Source organism: Oryza glaberrima, chromosome 6 (assembly GCF_000147395.1).
Source record: "Oryza glaberrima chromosome 6, OglaRS2, whole genome shotgun sequence".
NCBI lineage: Eukaryota > Viridiplantae > Streptophyta > Magnoliopsida > Poales > Poaceae > Oryza > Oryza glaberrima.
Genome location: NC_068331.1, coordinates 14,964,481 through 14,985,465, shown reverse-complemented (window position 1 = coordinate 14,985,465; position 20,985 = coordinate 14,964,481). Strand labels below are relative to the sequence as shown.

The following is a 20,985-nucleotide window of genomic DNA, read 5'->3' as shown; positions in this document are numbered from 1 at the left end:
AGTGCGATATCTCTTTGTAGGTTTGTCCTGAAAACCTTCCGTTTGCCCACGAGACGGGTAGTTATCTAGAAATCGGCTCCGCTAGCCGGTTTATTTATCAAAACCCATCTAGGTTTAGCTCTTTGCTAGATCGAGGTGGTTGGCGACTCTAGGATCACCGCAAGGCTTAAGGTGCTACGATCGTGCTTGTCAACTTGTCAAAAAAGTTGCCAACATATTGCTTAATCTACTGCAACTGTTTTACTGCTTTCAACTACTGCTTTTAAATGCTAGCTTTATGCAAATGAGCCTTTAGCCTCCCTTGGATATATCCTGCATCATACCTCCTCTTCCAGTATGACTTGCTGAGTACAGCGAGTAGTACTCAGTCTTGCTCTCTTTTCCCCCACACCAAAGCTGAAGTTCTTCTCAGTTGGAGATGTCTCGAAGAAGTTGGTTTCATCGCTGCCGCCAAGGATGCCTGTGGAATGGAGTCGCCTCGCTGCAGGAGTCAAGTCTTCAGGCTTAGCTCGCTTTTACCTTTTCCGCTGCATTTGTAATCTTTTGTATTTTTGTAAGACGTGGATCTGTATGTGAACAATTGTCGTTTGTGCACCCTGGCTGGTCCTGGACAGGGTTTTAATGCACATTCAGCTTAGGAATTATGGTTCGTGAATTTCTGGGCATGACAAGTTGGTATCATAGCCGACCTTGACCGTAGGACAAGCCAACTGGAAACCCTAAGAGCCCTCTGAAACCTTTTCATCTGCATATGCTCTTTGCACTTGGATTTGTTTCGGGAAAATTTTAGGGTTTGTTCTTTTGATTTGTGGGAAAAATCTTGATCGCTATTTCAATTGGATTTATCGACTAGGAATAGTATGGTGTTTTAGAAAAATCTTATTTGAAATTTATTTGGCAGTTAGTCGGGAATTTATTGGGTGATATGCACTAAGTTGTGTCTAGGTTCGATAGGGAGAGTTTATGCTTATCATTATAGCTATGCATGTATTTTGTGCATTAATTTATCGTTTAGTCAGTTGCATTAGTATCTTTTGTCTGGGTTCATGAAAAATGTTCCATGCATAAAAATCATCATGCTCGGCGAGTTGCTTGAGTCATTTGTTGCTTTGTTTAATTTGGATTTGAGCATGTATTGGTTCCTATCCCTTGTCTACTTTAGACGTCAGACCTATTCTGCGATCGCAAGCGCCGCTCCAAACTTCAGAGTCGCCACCTTTAGCCTTATCGTTTCCTTAGTTTTGTTTGCTTGGTAGTTTTCGTGTTTAGGTTTGTTGCTTGTGGGTTAGTCGGCGATCGATATCAAGTGTTAGTGGTATCACTGCCTTAATTAGGAGTTGCTTGCCTCCTTGTTGGTGTTTTAATTCAAGTCAGATAATTGCACTGAAATTTGTAAGAAGGATTAGTTTCCGAGCCATCTGTTTTCTTCCTTTCTCTTATTTCTACCTATCCCCCTCCAGATGGTGAAGAGAAGGAATAATCCCTGTGACTCCAGCGACGCCAGTGGCAGCGAAGAGCAGATCTATGGAGCACATGCCAGTGGTGTATCTAGCAGCATTCCATCTCCACCGCCCGAGAACCCAACGGTCACTCAGATGATGACAATGATGGTGCAACAGATGCAGCAACATCACCATCAGGTGTTGCAACAGGTGCAGCAGAACCAGCAGTTTGCTCCTCCACCATCACACCTGTCCAAACTGTTAGACTTTCTCCGTATCCAGCCACCCACTTTCTCAAGCACCACTAACCCAATGGAGGCCAACGGCTGGCTCCGTGCTATTGAAAAGAAGCTGAACCTTCTGCAATGCAATGACCAAGAGAAGATTGCTTTTGCTACACTCCAGCTGCAAGGTCCCGCTTCTGCCTGGTGGGATAACTACGTGGTAACTCATCTAGATGCAACGGAAGTCACTTGGGCAGAGTTTTGTCAAAGCTTCCGGAAGGCACAGATTCCTGAAGGGATTATGGCACAACAGAAAAGAGAGTTCCGTGCATTGCAACAAGGAACCGGGACAGTTACAGAGTACCTGCACGAGTTCAACCACCTCGCACGCTACGCTCCTGAGGATGTGCGCACCGATGCTGAGAAGCAGGAGAAGTTTTTGTTTGGTCTTGATGATGAGTTAACTAACCAGTTGATCTCCGGAGTTTATGAGGACTTCGAGAAGCTTGTGGACAAGGCTATCCGTCAAGAAGAACAACGCAACAAAATGGACCATAAAAGAAAGGCAACTCAGTTTAGGACTCCTCAGGGGAACAATCAGAAGCCTCGCTTCATGACGGGACAACAGGGTGGGCCTTCCACCACGATCGTCCGTCAGCACCGTCCCTATACTCCGGGCAACTTCAACAACGACTACAGCGGTGGCAGTCACAACAGTACTGAGCAGCACAACCTCAACTCAACTCCACCCCTATTAGTGGCACCAGCTCAGTCAGATCTACCAGCTGTGTCAGCTCAGTTAGAACAGCCCAAGGAGTCTGCAGGAAAGCCAGGACCCTGCTTCAACTGTGGCAAGCATGGCCACTTTGCTGGCAAGTGTCCGAAGCTGAAGCGCGCTGGACCCAGGTTCGTCCAGGCCCGCGTCAATCATGCGTCTGCAGAGGAGGCACAGGCAGCACCAGAGGTCGTGCTGGGCACATTTCCAGTGAACTCATATCCAGCAACAGTTCTTTTTGATTCGGGTGCAACGCATTCTTTCATTTCCAAGAAGTTCCCTGGGACACATGGATTATCGGTAGTGGAACTTAAAATACCGATGCAGGTTCATACCCCTGGAAGTGACATGAAGACAACACACTACTGCCCCTCAGTGACTAAAGAGATCAAAAGATCACAGTTTCTATCCAACCTCATCCTTCTCGAATCCAAAGACCTAGATGTCATTCTCGGAATGGATTGGTTGACCAGACACAAGGGAGTTATTGACTGCGCAAGTCGCACTATCACCCTAACCAATGACAAAGGAGAGAAGATCACCTTCCGTTCTCCAGTATCGCAGAAGTCTGTAGCGAGTCTAAATCAGGCTGCTACGGAGGAACAGACAGAAATGGTGGAGAAAAGTTCCAAGAAGTTGGAGGATATACCTATAGTACAAGAATATCCTGAGGTATTTCCTGAAGACCTCACTACAATGCCACCGAAGAGAGAAATCGAGTTTCGGATTGATTTGGCACCCGGGACTGCTCCAATCTACAAGAGGCCGTACAGAATAGCAGCCAATGAGCTAGCAGAGGTCAAGAAGCAGGTTGATGAACAGCTACAGAAAGGGTACATCCGACCGAGTACTTCGCCTTGGGGTGCTCCGGTCATTTTTGTGGAGAAGAAAGACAAGACCAAGAGGATGTGCGTTGATTATCGCGCCCTTAATGAGGTCACAATCAAGAACAAATATCCGTTGCCAAGAATTGATGACCTATTTGATCAGCTAAAAGGAGCTAAAGTGTTTTCCAAGATAGACCTGCGATCAGGCTATCACCAGTTGAGAATTCGGGAAGAGGATATTCCCAAGACAGCCTTCACCACTCGGTATGGGTTGTTTGAGTGCACAGTTGATGTGACCATGGCTACTATGGATACGACTATTGCTCACATCATGAATCAACAAGAAGACATCAAGATCAAGTCCTCCATGTGCTGCAATCTGATTCAGCCACGTGTTACATTGCTGACTTCAAACGGCCGCCAAATCTACATACGTGCTCCGTTTTGGGCCCGTGAGTACTTGATGGAAAGCTCTTGGAGTCCTCTTTCCAATGGATCCAGCCTCATTGCGAAATTCCATCTTATTGAGCCGCAATTGAAGCAACAAGGTGCTGCGTCACCTATAATGGGCCTATGGGCTTGTAACTTCATCTGGGACCCCGGCCCAAGTGGGGCCCATGTGGGGTGCGCCCCAACCAGGTGGAGCACGACCCTAGGGTTCCCTTAGGTCGTCCTCCCACCTCCTTAAATAGTTAGGTACCCCTTTACAGTTTCTTGGGTTTTGATTAATTGTAAGTTTAGCCATTGCTACTTCGCTTGCAGCGCGCGTGTCGGCTAGACCGTCCGTCTGCTTGTTCGGAACCCCACTTTATAGTGTATCAATTTATCTTTGTGTGTCTTGTCTATCTAGCAATTCAGTTGCTTTATATCTTGTTCTTGCTTGTTCTCGATTGCTTGCAGGAATAGGGTTGGTCTGCACCGGCAAGATCAGCAACCCACGGAGAGGTGTATCGATCGCTAAGGCGCAACACAACGTCTAGTACGGTTGTAGTCGGATCGTCAACGTTTCTCCCAAATCGTAGTTATCACAACTCACCGAAAGATCGGGCCAACAACAGCCTTGAGTGTCGAGAGGAACTCAGGGTTCATCAACAGTTATGTCGTTTGGACTCACCAATGCACCGGCCTTCTTCATGAACTTGATGAACAAAGTGTTTATGGAGTTTCTTGACAAGTTTGTCGTGGTGTTCATTGACGACATACTCATCTATTCAAAGTCAGAAGAAGAACATGAGCAACATCTTCGTCTGATACTCGAGAAATTGAAGGAGCACTAGTTATATGCCAAGTTCAGCAAGTGTGACTTCTGGTTGTCGGAAGTCAAATTTCTGGGTCACGTCATTACTGCTCAAGGTGTGGCAGTGGATCCATCGAATGTGGAGTCAGTTACAAAGTGGACCCCACCAAAGACAGTTTCTTAGATCCGGAGTTTTCTTGGACTTGCGGGTTATTATCGTCGGTTCATTGAAAACTTCTCTAAGATTGCCAGACCCATGACACAGTTGCTAAAGAAAGATGAAAATCTCAAGTGGTCAGCTGAGTGCAACCAAAGTTTTGAAGAACTTAAGAAGAAGTTAGTCTCTGCACCAGTTCTAATTCTGCCAGATCTTATGAAAGACTTCCAGGTCTTCTGTGATGCATCTCGCCAAGGGCTAGGATGTGTTTTGATGCAGGAAGGCAGAGTGGTCACATATGCTTCACAGCAGTTGCGTCCACACGAGACCAATTATCCCACTCATGACCTTGAGTTGGCAGCAGTGGTTCATGCTCTAAAAATATGGCGGCACTATCTTATTGGCAACCGCTGTGAAGTTTACACTGATCACAAGAGCCTGAAGTATATCTTCACCCAGCCCGATCTGAATCTCCGACAGCGAAGATGGCTGGAGTTAATTAAAGATTATGACATGGGGATACACTACCATCCAGGCAAAGCCAACGTCGTGGCAGATGCTTTGAGAAGGAAAAGCTATTGCAATGCCCTATGTACTGAAGGCATGTGTGACAAATTGCAGCAAGATCTTGAGCACCTAAATTTGGGCATTGTGGAACACGGGTTTGTAGCTGCCCTAGAGGCACGGCCTACGCTCGTGGATCAAGTCAGAGCAGCTCAAGTAAATGATCCTGAAATAGCTGAGCTGAAGAAGAATATGAGGGTTGGAAAAGCCCGGGATTTCCACGAAGATGAACACGGCACAATCTGGTTGGGAGAAAGATTGTGCGTACCAGACGACAAAGAACTGAAGGATCTGATACTCACAGAAGCTCATCAAACTCAGTATTCAATCCATCCCGGCAGTACCAAAATGTACCAGGACCTCAAAGAAAAATTTTGGTGGGCCAGCATGAGAAGGGAAATAGCGGAGTTTGTCGCACTCTGCGATGTTTGTCAGCGAGTCAAAGCAGAACACCAGAGGCCCGCAGGATTGCTTCAACCCATTCAGATCCCGAAATGGAAATGGGAAGAAATCGGAATGGATTTCATAACAGGTTTGCCCAGGACATCATCGGGGCATGATTCAATCTGGGTAGTCGTGGATCGACTCACCAAAGTGGCTCATTTCATTCCAGTGCACACTACCTATACTGGGAAAAGGTTGGCAGAGACCTTTCAAGAATCATGTGTTTGCATGGGGTACCTAAGAAGATAGTATCCGATCGAGGGAGTCAATTCACTTCAAAGTTCTGGTAGAAACTGCAAGAAGAATTAGGGACTCGTTTGAAGTTCAGCACAGCCTACCATCCACAAACTGATGGTCAGACCGAACAAGTCAATCAAATATTGGAAGATATGTTGCGAGCCTGTGCTCTTGATTTTGGCGGAGCTTGGGACAAAAGTCTGCCGTATGCTGAAGTCTCTTACAACAACAGTTACCAGGCCAGTTTGCAAATGGCACCGTTTGAAGCATTGTATGGCCGGAAGTGCCGTACACCGCTCTTCTGGGATCAAACTGGTGAGCGCCAGCTGTTTGGGACAGAAGTGCTAACCGAAGTAGAGGAGAAAGTTAGGACCGTCAGGGAAAGACTGCGAATCGCCCAGTCTCGACAGAAGAGTTATGCTAACAACCGCCGAAGAGAACTTACTTTCGAAGCAAGGGACTATGTGTACCTTTGTGTCACTCCGCTCAGGGGAGTACACCGCTTCCAGACGAAAGGCAAGTTGGCACCACGCTTTGTGGGACCATACCGGATTCTGGAACGCAGAGGTGAAGTTGCTTACCAGCTTGAGCTTCCATCTAATATGGTTGGTATCCACGATGTGTTTCACGTATCTCAACTGAAGAAGTGTTTGAGGGTACCCGAGGAACAAGCTAGCTCAGAGCACATCGACATCCGGGAAGATCTGACATATGGGGAGAAGCCGATCCGCATCCTCAAAACCCGTGAGAGAAGGACCAGAAACAAGGTGATTAGGTTTTGCAAAGTTCAGTGGAGCCACCACTCAGAGAAAGAGGCCACTTGGGAAAGAGAAGATGAATTGAAGGCCGCCCATCCACACCTCTTCGCCAGCTCTTCCGAATCTCGGGATCGAGATTCCGTTTAAATTCATAAAATAAATCGTCCGAAGAAATTGGTTCAAATTAACCTAGAGATGAATCCCTAAATTAATAAATGAAAATAATAATCGGAACCGGCATGTGGAATTTTTCTTGGATTCTACATGTCAAAATATGCTAACAGGATTTTTAGTGGAATTTTTAGAGCCTTGGAAAATAATTTTAACCAATTAAAATAAGCAAAGTGCAATACTTAAACCCCTGGAAAATCCCTTTTTTCCTTTTCTCTTCTTTTTCTTCCTTTTTCCTTTTTCTTGGGCCGTCGGCCCACTCCCTCCCGCGCCCGACTACTTACTAGGCCGACCCGTTTTCCCCTTCTCCCTCTCAGCGTCACCGACAGGTGGGGCCCACCTGTTGGCCCCTTCTTCCTCCTCTGGCCGTTGGAGCCAGTGCTCCAACTGCCCACACCGCCGGCGCCCCATCTCCTCCACTCCGCATCCCGCGCCCACTCCGTCGCCCACCTTTCCCGCGCCCACGTCGCCGCCCACCATCCCCACTCCTCCCACTCGCGCGCGCACCCCGCAACAGAGGCATTCGAATTCGAATCTCCCTCTCTCTCTCTCTCCATCCCCCACGTCGGCGAGAAATCCGGCCGCCTCCCAGCCTCGTCCGCCCCTCCCGAGCCCATATAAACCATCCCCGCATTCTCCTCCTCCTTTTTCCATTTTCCATCGGCCGCTCCCGAGCTCTCCAGCGCGCCCGCACCGTGCGCCCACCTGCCGCCGCCATCTCCACTGCTCCGGCCGCCTCTAGCAGCCGCTAGGGCCGCCGCCGCACCATGCCGCCGCCGTCGTCGGGTTCGCGCGGCCGAGGTCCGCCTCGTCGACCCCTCATCCATCGCAATCCGTCGCCAGAGATCGCCGTCCACCTCGCGCCGGTGAGCACCACCACTACCGCCGCCTTCGGCCATGGTTTCCGCCTGCCATGGACCACCCCTCTCCCTCTAATCCCTCCCATTTTGTTCCCTAGGAGGTTACGGAGCTCGTCCGCCCATCGTCGCCATTCCCCGGTCGCTCGCCGTCGCTGTTCGCTGTCGTCTTCCCCAACGCCGGCCAACTCACGGTGAGGCGCCCCTCCCCCGTTTTTCCCCTTCCTCTCGCTCCTAGCGCTAGCCACGCCGCCGTCGCCGTCCGGTGCTTCGCCGTCGCGCAGCCGCGTCGCTGCATGCCGCCGCTCGTCGCTGCATGCCGCCGCCCCTCCATGGCCAGCCGGCTTGGAGCCGAGCCGAGCCAGGCGCCACCTCCCTTCCCTTGGAGCCGCTGCCCGGTGGGGCCCATCAGCCGGCGCCACCTCCCTTCCCCCTTGAGTCACTGACCCGTGGGTCCCACTTGTCGGTGCCGCCCCCCCTGCTGATGTCATCCGGGGTTACTTATTGCGCAATAAATCTATTAAGGCCTTTTCTTTATTAGTAAAAACACAGATAATCTTCTAAAATTCATATCTAATTCATCCGAGCTCCGATTAAGTCCATTCAAGTCTCAGTAAATTCATAAAAATGCATAGAATCCAATAAAAATGGTTTTGTTTCCTGTTTCAGTAGACTTATAGCATGTTTTGCTTGTGTGCTTTGTTTGTCACGTAGATTTCGGCCGTTTCGTCGATCCGCAGCTTCTCGAAGACGTTGTTGTGGTCTCATCAGTGCGAGAGCAAGGCAAGTCATGTATTACAATTGATCATATTGTACCCAATTTACAAATGTTCCGCATTTCTATTAAATATTGCACTATTTTACAATATCATGTGGGATCGGTCCTACTACTTAGCCATATATTGTTTACCTTATGCCATTGATAACTTGGGTATTAAAATGACTAGATGTTGGTTTAGGAAATGCTTAGCCATGCTTAGTTCAACTAGTACACAAAGGGGGATCACATTAAAGCATAGACTTTGATTATTGGCACAGCTTTGGATTTGTGCCACCGCAATGGTGTTGGTTACTTAAAATACACTACATGGTGGGCTGTGGGTGCATGGTTTTGCTAGTCGTGCCCATGGCAATTAAGGACCGGTTTGCGGGATGCCCTGGAAGAACTTATCGTACTTACCACAAGCCAGCGTGGGCAACGGCTGGGCTTGTAGTGTAGCTTTCCTCTAGCCGACGTACCCAGGCGAGGGTGAGCGTGATGGAGTTGGGTCGGCCGGGGTGTCCGGTTGATCGGCTTCCGGATTCACCACGGCACGAGAGGGGGGACTGCATGTTGCCAGTTGGGGACGGGAGCGAACCTTGAGGTGTGGTGCGATCAGTTAGAGAGGGTTATGCGAAGGGTCCTGTCACGGCCTCTTTCCGGTATGTCGTGGTGGCATGTCGGCACACGGAAACGTGTCGTGGGGCTGTGTCTTGTGGGTACAGTTGTACACCTCTGATCAGAGTAAAACTATTCGAATAGCCGTGCCCGCGGTTATGGGCGGTCGACCAGATTCACCGTGATTAGTCCCACCCCTAGTTAGCTAATGAACTGGTGTAGTTCAGGTGGTTGGTTGGGCCTGATGCAACGTGGTGTAGCGTTGGACAGTGATTAGTTAATATTGCTTAATCTACTGCAACTGTTTTACTGCTTTTAAATGCTAGCTTTATGCAAATGAGCCTTTATCCTCCCTTGGATATATCCTGCATCATACATCCTCTTCCGGTATGACTTGCTGAGTACAGTGGGTAGTACTCAGTCTTGCTCTTTTTTCCCCCACACCAGAGCTGAAGTTCTTCTCTGTTGGAGATGTCTCGAAGAAGTTGGTTTCGTCGCTGCCGCCAAGGATGCCTGTGGAATGGAGTCGCCTCGCTGCAGGAGTCAAGTCTTCAGGCTTAGCTCGCTTTTACCTTTTCCGCTGCATTTGTAATCTTTTGTATTTTTGTAAGACGTGGATTTGTATGTCAACAATTGTCGTTTGTGTACCCTGGCTGGTCCTGGACAGGGGTTTAATGCACATTCAGCTTTGGAATTCTGGTTCGTGAATTTCTAGGCGTGACAAGGAACTAATGGGATGTCAAAAGAAACGCCATCTAATGACTCGGCTGACAAGGAGATTCAGCCAGAGAAGACCGTGCCGTAGGAGTACTGCGACACACGGCTGCTGCCATTTCCTCAACGGAGTAGGAAACCGTCAGTAGACGAGCAGTTCACCCATTTTGTTGAAGTGATCCAAAAGATCCACATCAACGTGTCGTTGTTTGACACAATGCAAGTGCCAACATACGCCTCGTTATCTCAAGGACATACCCAACAACAAGAGACCGCTCCCAACAACGGAGGTGGTCAAGCTGACGAAACACTGCAGCTGACGAAACACTGCAGCAACCTGATACTCCACAAGCTCCTGGAGAACAAGAAAGATCCGGGGTGTCCCACGATCACCTGCTCAATCGGGGCACAACGATTCGACCAAGCCTTGTGCGACCTTGGAGCTAGCGTCAGCGTCATGCCAACAGACGTCTTTGACAAGCTCAACTTCACGGTGTTGGCACCAACACCGATGCGCCTCCAACTGGCTGACTCGTCAGTCCGTTACTGTTAACGACCAAATTTGGTAATATCAGCATCGGAAAAGAGGATTAGATCGAAGTGGAGTCAAAGGCGGAGATCGATTCGAGAACAGAGCAAGAATCGGCTGGAGTCCAGATTGGCTACGATTAGGATTGGCTGGATCCGAGTCTGATGTGACCATGGCTACTATGGATACGACTATTGCTCACATCATGAATCAACAAGAAGACATCAAGATCAAGTCCTCCATGTGCTGCAATCTGATTCGGCCACGTGTTACCGTGAGTACTTGATGGAAAGCTCTTGGAGTCCTCTTTCCAGTGGATCCAGCCTCATTGCGAAATTCCATCTTATTGAGCCGCAATTGAAGCACCAAGGTGCTGCGTCACCTATAATGGGCCTATGGGCTTGTAACTTCATCTGGGACCCCGGCCCAAGAGGGGCCCATGTGGGGTGCGCCCCAACCAGGTGGAGCACGACCCTAGGGTCCCCTTAGGTCGTCCTCCCACCTCCTTAAATAGTTAGGTACCCCTTTACAGTTTCTTGGGTTTTGATAGATTAAAGTTTAGCCATTGCTACTTGCTTGCAGCGCGCGTGTCGGCTAGACCGTCCGTCTATTTGTTCTTCGGAACCCCAACTTATCATTTGTATTAAATTCCTATTTGCAATATCAGATTGCTTTTATCTTGTTCTTGCTTGTTTCTTCGATTTGCTTGCAGGAATAGGGTTGATCTGCACTGGCAAGATCAACAACCCACGGAGAGGTGTATCGATCGCTAAGGCGCAACACAACGTCTCGTACGGTTGTAGTCGGATCGTCAACGTTTCTCCCAAATCGTAGTTATCACAACTCACCGAAAGATCGGGCCAACAACAGCCTTGAGTGTCGAGAGGAACTCAGGGTTCATCAGGTGGTATCAGAGCTTTTCGTTACTCGGTGAGTTTTTATCTTCCTATAACTAGAAAATAGCCATACAAAAAAAATTTGTATCATTTACCTAGCCATATTGTGCCATTGCATTGTTCTTTTCAGTTTTTGCTTTGTTGAATTTTGTGTTGCATCGTCACGTCGTGTTGCTGGTCTTAGTGTCTAGTTCGTTTAGAGTTTCGAGTTCTGGTCACGTTTTGTACCACAGTCGTCGCTGCCACCATGTCTCTATTGTTGTCGGGACCTACGAAAACGGAATCGGCTCGCTGCCACGGTTCTATTTTTGTAGCTTTCAGAAGTTTCTATCAGTTAGTTTTGAGTTCTTGAGTTGCATCTAGAGTTTGCCGATCCTTGTGTGTGTTTGTTTTTGCCGTGCATGTGCGCGTGAAGAAGAAGGAAGGAGAAGATGCGCATGAGGAAGATGGAAGGAGAATATTAGACTAGATTAGATTGCTTTCGTTTCTATTTGGGGGCCACGCAAAAAATGAATCGGTTTCCTTCTTTTAGATTTCTCACCGAGTCCCACCACCTTCCATGCGGCATTCCCCCCTTGAGTCCGACTCCCCCTCCTTTCGGTTCAATCTACACCGTGCCATCCCATATACCTTGGTGAATTTTTGTTTGGTGTCGGTTTCGAGATCCGTTTGGAAAAACGGAACCAGTATAAATTCAGCATTCCATTTTTGTATAATTTTAATTTTGAGTTTGGACTTTTACATTTGAGTCCCTGTAAATTTTATATTTACGTTTGAGTCCCTGTAACCTTACATTAAGGTCCTTGAGTCAGTTTTTGTTAAAAAAATCAAGAAAAAAAAAGTGAGAAAAAAAAAGGCAGAAAGGTGCATAAAAAAAGAAAAGAAAAGAAAAGCCGCACCAAAAAAAACAACAGAAAAGAAAAGGAAAAAAAAAGAAAAGAAGAAAGAAGAAAGAAAGAAAAGAGAAAATACTGTTATGTTTGAGCTGAACTTCATATATCAGAGTTGTGCATGAGTTGTTCCTAGTGCTATCTTGTGGTATCGTTTGTGTCTAGGCTTGCGTCTCTAGTACGTTCTAGCCTAGGACCAGCACGGTACTTGACTTTGAACCATTATTCAACTTTGCATTCTCTGATTTGAGCATTTGCTATCCCTTTGCTACATATTTAAGCCTACCCAGAGCTGCACAGATCTGATTGCAGCCGTACAGCAAGTGTTTGCCAAGGCATCGATACATCCAACCTCCATTGGGGTGCTTGGTTAAGTCGGTGTACATCACCATTCCGCTTGCTTTGGTAAGAACTTGTAAGAGCTTGGTTAAAAGCTTGAGTGTGTGTGATATTTGAGCTGCCACTACCTAGTAGTTGATAGGAGCGTGCATATTTTTGTGTGTTTCTTGTTTGCGACTAACCATCGCAGGATTGCGTAAGGGAATACGAGAACATCGACTTCTACACCTTCGACGAGATATGACGACTTCTCCACATGATGCATATGAGGTACATGACTATAATTTTGAACAAGTTGCATCTAAGTTACCATTCTATGATGGGAAGTATGATTCTGTTGCATACATTGATTGGGAGCTAGCAGTAGACAGTGAATTTGATATATATGATTTTTCTGATGCTCAAATGATTAAGGCTGCTAGTAATAAGTTTACCTCTTCTGCATTATTTTGGTGGTCTTATGTTAGTAATAAACCAGAAACTTGGGATGTATTGAAAACCATGATGAGAAAACGCTTTGTGACTTCTTATTACAAATGTACTCTTCGGGAGAAATTAGAACATCTGAAACAAGGTGATAGAACTGTTAGGGAGTACATTCATGAATTTAAGGTCTGTATTATCTACAGTGGTCTCAAAGAGTGCAATGAAAATACAATGCGTAGATTTTTCAATGGGCTTAATTCTGAAATTCAGGTTTTGCTTGATAATGTGACATATAATCATATTGGGCACCTATTCATGCTTGCTCGTAGCATTGAGAGTCAGATCATATCAAAGGCGAGGATGCATGACCAATGTGATTTATCTCCTATTTCTGAATCCCCAATATACTTATGTAATGATGATGTGCAAACATTGGAGGAGCAATCTTTTGTCCCCCCTGTTACTAACGTTTTGCAGGAAGATCAGCACATCCAAGAAAAGGAGAATGGTATACTTGAGAAGAAAGAGGATGAAGCACCTGCGATGTCTAAAGAAAGTTCGCAAGGTAAATTAAATGGTGCTGAGAGAAATGAAGGTGAGTATTCTCAAGGTGAGCTACACTTGTCCACTTTTCATGCTATAGTAGAGCAACCATTAGTGGAATCAATTGCTGAGTTGCCTTTGTCACAAGTTGATTTACTTGCTGTTCCTTGTGATAAAGAAGAGTTGTGCGATAATGCTTCACTTATATCCATGCCACAACTAGTGAATGAACATGCTATTCCTGTTGTTAATACTAACTGCGCTGATTCTAAGCATGTTGTTCACATTGCTAATGAAGTAGAGGAACGTGAATTGCTATCTTCTTTAAATACTTTGGGCTATGTTCAGTTTGATGATTTTTGTGAGCTCGATAATTTGAAGGAGAAATTATTTGCTAAATCTGATTTGCCATGTCCAACTAATGCTATTTTTCATATCTTTGGCGAATATAATGATAGAGGAATATTTTTGGTGCATAGAGTTTACATTTGTTCAGATTTAGAACATCTTGTAGTTATGGATAAAATATGCAAGCTAGAGAGACATGTTACTGCTAATCATATTGTCTCGAGTTTGTCTTGTTTTGATTGCAAGAAACAGGTTGTTTTCAGTGGACTGCGTGAAGAGCACCATATGGAAAAACCGAGGACGGTTTTCTGTGAAGAAGGGGAGGATGATGTGACCATGGCTACTATGGATACGACTATTGCTCACATCATGAATCAACAAGAAGACATCAAGATCAAGTCCTCCATGTGCTGCAATCTGATTCGGCCACGTGTTACATTGCTGACTTCAAACGGCCGCCAAATCTACATACGTGCTCCGTTTTGGGCCCGTGAGTACTTGATGGAAAGCTCTTGGAGTCCTCTTTCCAGTGGATCCAGCCTCATTGCGAAATTCCATCTTATTGAGCCGCAATTGAAGCAACAAGGTGCTGCGTCACCTATAATGGGCCTATGGGCTTGTAACTTCATCTGGAACCCCGGCCCAAGTGGGGCCCATGTGGGGTGCGCCCCAGCCAGGTGGAGCACGACCCTAGGGTCCCCTTAGGTCGTCCTCCCACCTCCTTAAATAGTTAGGTACCCCTTTACAGTTTCTTGGGTTTTGATAGATTAAAGTTTAGCCATTGCTACTTGCTTGCAGCGCGCGTGTCGGCTAGACCGTCCGTCTATTTGTTCTTCGGAACCCCAACTTATCATTTGTATTAAATTTCTATTTGCAATATCAGATTGCTTTTATCTTGTTCTTGCTTGTTTCTTCGATTTGCTTGCAGGAATAGGGTTGATCTGCACCGGCAAGATCAACAATCCACGGAGAGGTGTATCGATCGCTAAGGCGCAACACAACGTCTCGTACGGTTGTAGTCGGATCGTCAACGTTTCTCCCAAATCGTAGTTATCACAACTCACCGAAAGATCAGGCCAACAACAGCCTTGAGTGTCGAGAGGAACTCAGGGTTCATCAGAGTCAGACTGGGTTAAGTGATACAGCCGATTCCGACAATACGACTTGTATGCGATATCGGGTTTGAGTTAACGTACTTCAAGATGATTGCCATACATGGATAGAGTCCTGGGGAGGCAATTGTATCTATTAATTAGGATATTTTATGTAAATTTCTTAGGGATAAATATAGGCAAAAGTCTGCCGTAAAGACTTATGGTATCTTAGAGTTTGCTAGAGATAATAGTCGTGTCCGGTATGGACATATCTTGTAATTCTTGGGTATAAATAAACCCCGAGCCCTATGTAATTTTTAAACACACACGTTCAATACAATTTCGGCGCATCGCCACCCTTTTGCTTTTGTTTTATTTCGACGAGTTCTTGCTTTCGGGTTGAGCTGCATCGGTTTCGATCTTCAACAAAAGGTAAAACTTGTTATGATGGCTTGCGTTCTCGGGATTGGTGCTTCCATCTTTATGCTATTCTAATCTTGTTTATGTAATTCGTCGAGTTATCATATATCTTACATAATCTCTAGCAATATCGCTATCTAACCTACAATCGGCTAACATCTGTTAATAGAGGGCAGCCGATCAGGTTAAATATCGACGTTGGTTTAGATTATATAAGATATCTACCACTCTATGGAACTTCCAGCGGCTTGATTGTCTAGATATTGTTCTTCTTTTCATACTTAATGCTGCATCAGTTGAGTTTGTCTATTAAGTCGTGCTTAGAATATCAATCTCTAGCCTGCCTTCTAGTTGCCGATTAGGGCAGTATCGGGGTTTCAGCCGATCTTATCTGGTTTAACTATATTTGCTCTATACGCTCCATTGACATGTTAGATCCGCCCTTTATGTCAAGATATTATTGCATTTAAGTATATTAAGCTTCTGGTTGGTATATTCTGCTTGTTTTAACATCTTAACATAGAGTTGTATCGGAGTACTAGCCGATACATGCTAGAACTATCTGATTGGCTATGCTATAAACATATATAGTCCTGTTATTAATATATATTTCAACCTAAGTGATTAATACTGTCTCGGCATGGCGACCGATTAATCCCAATCACATGGTTTAAGTATATATCGATATAAGAACTATATATTGTTGATATCTACAGCCGATCGAGTAGATTTAGTTCTTTATTATCTATTTATAACCGCCAATCGATTTACATATGATATCGGCTCAAAAATAAATGATACGTCATCGGCACCTAGCCGATCGGCTATCATTTATAGGTCTAACCGTGGTTTCTTTGTCTCTATTTCTTGTTGATTGCAGGATCAAATCAACTGGCACGCTAACACACCCGAAGGCGAGCTTTGGACCTGCACTGGAGTTAAGTAGATCTCCCAGGCCTCGTGTTTCATGTCAACACGCTCTTGGCACGCCTGGTGGGACCAAGAAGAAGTTATGAAGCAATTCTTCCTCATGGCCGAGAAACCACCGCTGTCGCCATCCTCGGCTAGTCTAGGCACTGTTAAGGAAAAGATCCAGAAGTTAGGATTGACCGACGTCAATGAAGGAAACGTCGTGCCCATCGATCCAGAAAAATTCACACCTGATCAAAAGAAAGATTTTGATGCGATGATGCAGCAGGCACGCGATCAGTTCTTGAACTCATTCATGCAGACTCGCAAGGGAACACTTGTTCAGAAGTATAAAGTAAAGGTAGTTGCTGATGATCCTGGGACCAGTTCTTCTAAAGGTGAAGACGGGAAACAAGCTCCGGACGGCTCAGCTCAACCGAGTGACAAAGGTGCTACAGATGGTTCTCTAGGAAGTCAAGGTGACAATTCTCAAGGAGTCCATGGGGTTCAAGGTGAGGGGGTGCATGGAGTTCTAGGTGATGGTGCTCAGGGGTTGCAGGGAGGAAATTTTAATCAGGATGGCAATGCATCACAGGAGTTTTCAATAACTTCCAAGATCGGGTTGACTATGCCGTGCACAATGCTTTGATCAATCAGTCTGGGGTGTTAGTCAATGCATTGTCAAATATGATGAAGTCAATGGTCGATTGTACAATAGCTGAATACCAAGCTGCAGGCCCAGTTTATTTTCAAGGAGGAGTATTTCCAAATTACCAGCCATTGATCACCAATACTCATCCACCCGTTCAAGCAGCTCCTTCTATTGCACCATCGGCTCAGCCGATGGCACCAGCATCAGCTCCTGCACCTACCGTACCACCTTCGGCTCCAGGCCAATTGATCAATCCCCGACTGCTGATAAGAGAACAGCCACAACACGCTGGACAGAATGTGGATCGGCTAACACAAGACCAGGTTGCATCCATGTTTTTGCCTCCTCAAAACACTGTTGATCCAACCCAGCAGCAGCCGATTCAGCAAACACCACCAAGGCAGCAGGTTGTGCAACCCATACAGCAAACACCCCCAATCCAACAAGTTGTGCCACCAGTGCAGCAAACACCCCTAGCTCAAAGAGTTGTACAACCGGTTCAGCAAATGCCATTAAGGCAACAGGTTGTCCAGCCGATTCAACAGCAAGGTTCAATGAATGCATCGGCTGGGTTTGCGACACCTGGTGGGCGGCCTGTGCAGCATGCTACAAATCAGGTTGTCCCAGAGCATTTAGTCCATCATGTACAACCAAATGGCACGGTGATTCCGCAAGTTATTCCTGAACATTTGGTGCGTAATATTCAGCCGGATCTTCAAAATTACCAGGGGGGCAATTTGAATTATCAATATCAGCCACCGTCACCTCATGTTCAGTACCAGCAAGCAGGATTGGCTCAGCCCCAATTTGTTCCTCAATATAACCAATTCCAGCCGATGCCACAACAACCTCAAGGGACACCTCAACAGCGGCCATGGGCCGATTTGATTGCAGATGTCATATAGGAGCAGTTCGAGCTCAGCCCGAAAGATGCTGGAAATCTATATCGACAGCCATATCCTGAATGGTTTGAGAGAGTTCCTTTACCTAACCGGTTCAAAGTTCTAGATTTTTCAAAGTTCTCAGGGCAAGATAGTACATCAACTTATGAGCACAGTAGCCGATTTTTAGCTCAATGCGGTGAAGCATCGGCTGTGGATGCCTTGAGAGTTAGGTTATTCCGGTTGTCTTTAGTTGGGTCAGCCTTTACTTGGTTTTTTCCTTACCATATGGATAAATTAACAGTTGGGCTGATTTAGAATAGCAGTTTCATAGCTACTTCTATAGTGGGATTCATGAGATGAAATTGTCCGATCTGACGTCGATCAAGCAAAAGCATGATGAGCCAGTACATGAGTATATTCATAGATTCAGGGAGATGAGAAATAAGTGTTACAGCTTGAGTTTGACTGATGCCCAGTTAGCCGATTTGGCTTTTCAGGGTATGATTGCTCCAATTAGGTTGAAGTTCTCATCTGAAGACTTTGAAAGCTTGTCACACCTTACATAGAAGGTAGCTCTGCATGAACAAAGGTATGCAGAGGCTAGGAAAAATTCTAGGAAGGTTAATCATGTTTGTCCTTATATATATGGATCGGATGATGAGGATGATGATTCTGAGATAGCTGCAGTCGAGTGGGTAAGGAGTAAGAAGGTTATACCATGCCAATGGGTAAAGAGCTCAGGTAAAGAGGAGAGGTATGACTTTGATATAACCAAGGCTGATAAAATTTTTGACTTGCTACTCCGAGAGAAACATATTCAACTTCCTGCCGGTCACACAATTCCATCGGCTGAAAAATTGGGCAAGAAAAGGTATTGCAAATGGCATAATTCTGGGTCTCATACGACTAATGATTGCAAGGTCTTCAGGCAGCAGATCCAAGCGGCTATTGGAGGCAAAATCAAGTTTGACGATTCTAAGAGGCCGATGAAGGTTGATGGCAATCCTTTTCCTGTTAATATGGTGCATACAGCTGACCGAATAGCCGATGGGAGCCGTGCAAGGGGTTTTCAGGTAAATTCAGCTAATATTATCATCAAATACAAGAGGAAGTATGACAAGCAGCAGGAGAAGCATTATGAAGAAGATGACAATGGTTTTGATCCTCATTGGGGTTGTGAGTTCTTTAGATTCTATTGGAATGAAGGTATGAAGCTGCCATCTATTGAAGACTGTCCTGGGTGCAGTGATATTGCTGAGAGTTCAAGCCGATCATATAGTAGGGGCAATCGGCTAAGGCAGACAAGAGTTCCTGGTCATCAAAGATTGGGTCCGGTGAATCAAGATCATAGCCAAGAGGACAATGAAATCAGGAAAAATCAGTGGTGTCCATCTGATATTTTCACGAAGAATCATAAGAGAATGGTTCAAAGATTGAGGAACAGGGAGCGCTTTCAGGAGGTCGAACAAGAAATTAACCATCGGCTGAAGAAAACAAAGCCGAGGCAGGAGTGGCGTGTTAAGAATCAGGTTCCTGTAGCCGCTGAAGCCACAGCTGATGAGGCAAAAAGGTTAGCTAAAGGAAAAGGTGTTGTAACTGCTTCGGTCAACATGGTTTTCACGTTGCCTGCCGAGTTGGGGAGCAAGCAAGCCGATGTCGATGAGGTTGAAGAAGAATCGACTAAATTGATTTTGTTGCCATAGCAGGCGGTTTTTAAATGGTTATGTCAATGGGAGGCCGATGTCCAAGATGATGGTCGATGGTGGGGCTGCAGTGAACTTGATGCCTTACGCTACATTCAGAAAGTTGGGCAGAAACGTTGAAGATCTCATCAAGACAAACATGGTGCTTAAAGACTTTGGCGGCGATCCATCAGAAAGGAGTTTTAAATGTGGAGCTAACAGTCAACAACAAAACTATCCCTACAACATTCTTTGTCATCGATGCGAAGGGTTCTTATAGCTTGTTGCTTGGAAGGGATTGGATTTATGCTAATTGTTGCATTCCTTCAACCATGCATCAATGCTTCATTTAGTGGCAAGGTGACAAGATTGAGATTGTGCCAGCCGACAGGTCAGTCAATGTTGCCAGTGCTGATTTAGCTCTTTGGGAGATGGATGGTCTTGATTGTTTATCTGGAAAAGTTTGGGATGGAGATTTTCTAAAAGTGTCCGATTCTGACATATAGCCAATTGAAGATGGAGAACCCGAGCTATTATTTTGAGGGCGTCGTGGAGGGTTCAGATGTCTACAACAAGGACACGGTAGATGATCTCGATGACAAACAAGGACAGGGTTTTTGTCGGCTGATGATTTGGAAGAAATTGATATAGGTCCAGGTGATCGACCAAGGCCGACATTTATTAGTAAGAATTTATCTGCAGAATTTAGAACCAAGTTGATAGAGCTGTTGAAAGAATTCAGAGATTGCTTCGCTTGGGAGTATTATGAGATGCCTGGACTCAGCCGATCGATTGTAGAACATCGGCTACCTATCAAACCAGGGGTTAGGCCACACCAGCAACCTCCGAGAAGATGCAAAGCTGATATGCTTGAACCTGTCAAGGCTGAAATTAAACGATTATATGATGCTGGTTTTATTCGTCCTTGCCGATATGCTGAATGGGTTTCTAGTATAGTTCTTGTTATTAAGAAGAATGGCAAGGTCAGGGTGTGCATTGATTTCCGAGACCTGAATAAAGCTATCCCGAAGGATGAATACCCAATGTCAGTTGCCGATCAGCTGGTTGATGCTGCGTCAGGGAAAAAAAATTTGAGTTTTATGGATGGAAACACAGGATATAATCAAATCTTTATGGCTGAAGAAGATATTCATAAGACAACTTTTAGGTGTCCTGGTGCAATCGGCTTGTTTGAATGGGTTGTGATGACTTTCGGCTTGAAGAGTGCTGGAGCTACATATCAAAGAGCCATGAATTACATATACCACGATCTAATCGGCTGGTTGGTTGAGGTTTACATTGATGATGTGGTTGTTAAGTCTAAAGAAATAGAGGACCACATAGCCGATTTGAGGAAGGTTTTCGAGAGAACCAGAAAATATGTCCTGAAGATGAATCCGACAAAATGTGCTTTTGGTGTGTCGGCTGGCCAGTTTTTGGGATTTCTTGTTCATGAGAGGAGGATTGAGGTGACTCAAAGGAGTGTTAATGCAATCAAGAAAATTCAGCCTCCGGAGAACAAGACAGAATTATAGGAGATGATCGGAAAGGTAAAATTTGTTAGAAGGTTTATTTCTAATCTGTCTGT

General features: G+C 45.7%; 1 protein-coding gene across 1 annotated transcript; it reads left to right on the top strand.

Annotated features, from left to right (window-relative positions):
* Window positions 1-1,460: 1,460 nt before the first annotated feature.
* LOC127776933 (uncharacterized) lies at window positions 1,461-12,683 on the top strand. Its single transcript, XM_052303487.1, has 2 exons — window positions 1,461-3,251; window positions 12,630-12,683. Exons 1-2 carry the CDS (start codon window positions 1,461-1,463, stop codon window positions 12,681-12,683), a joined length of 1,845 nt encoding a protein of 614 aa, XP_052159447.1.
* Window positions 12,684-20,985: the final 8,302 nt, after the last annotated feature.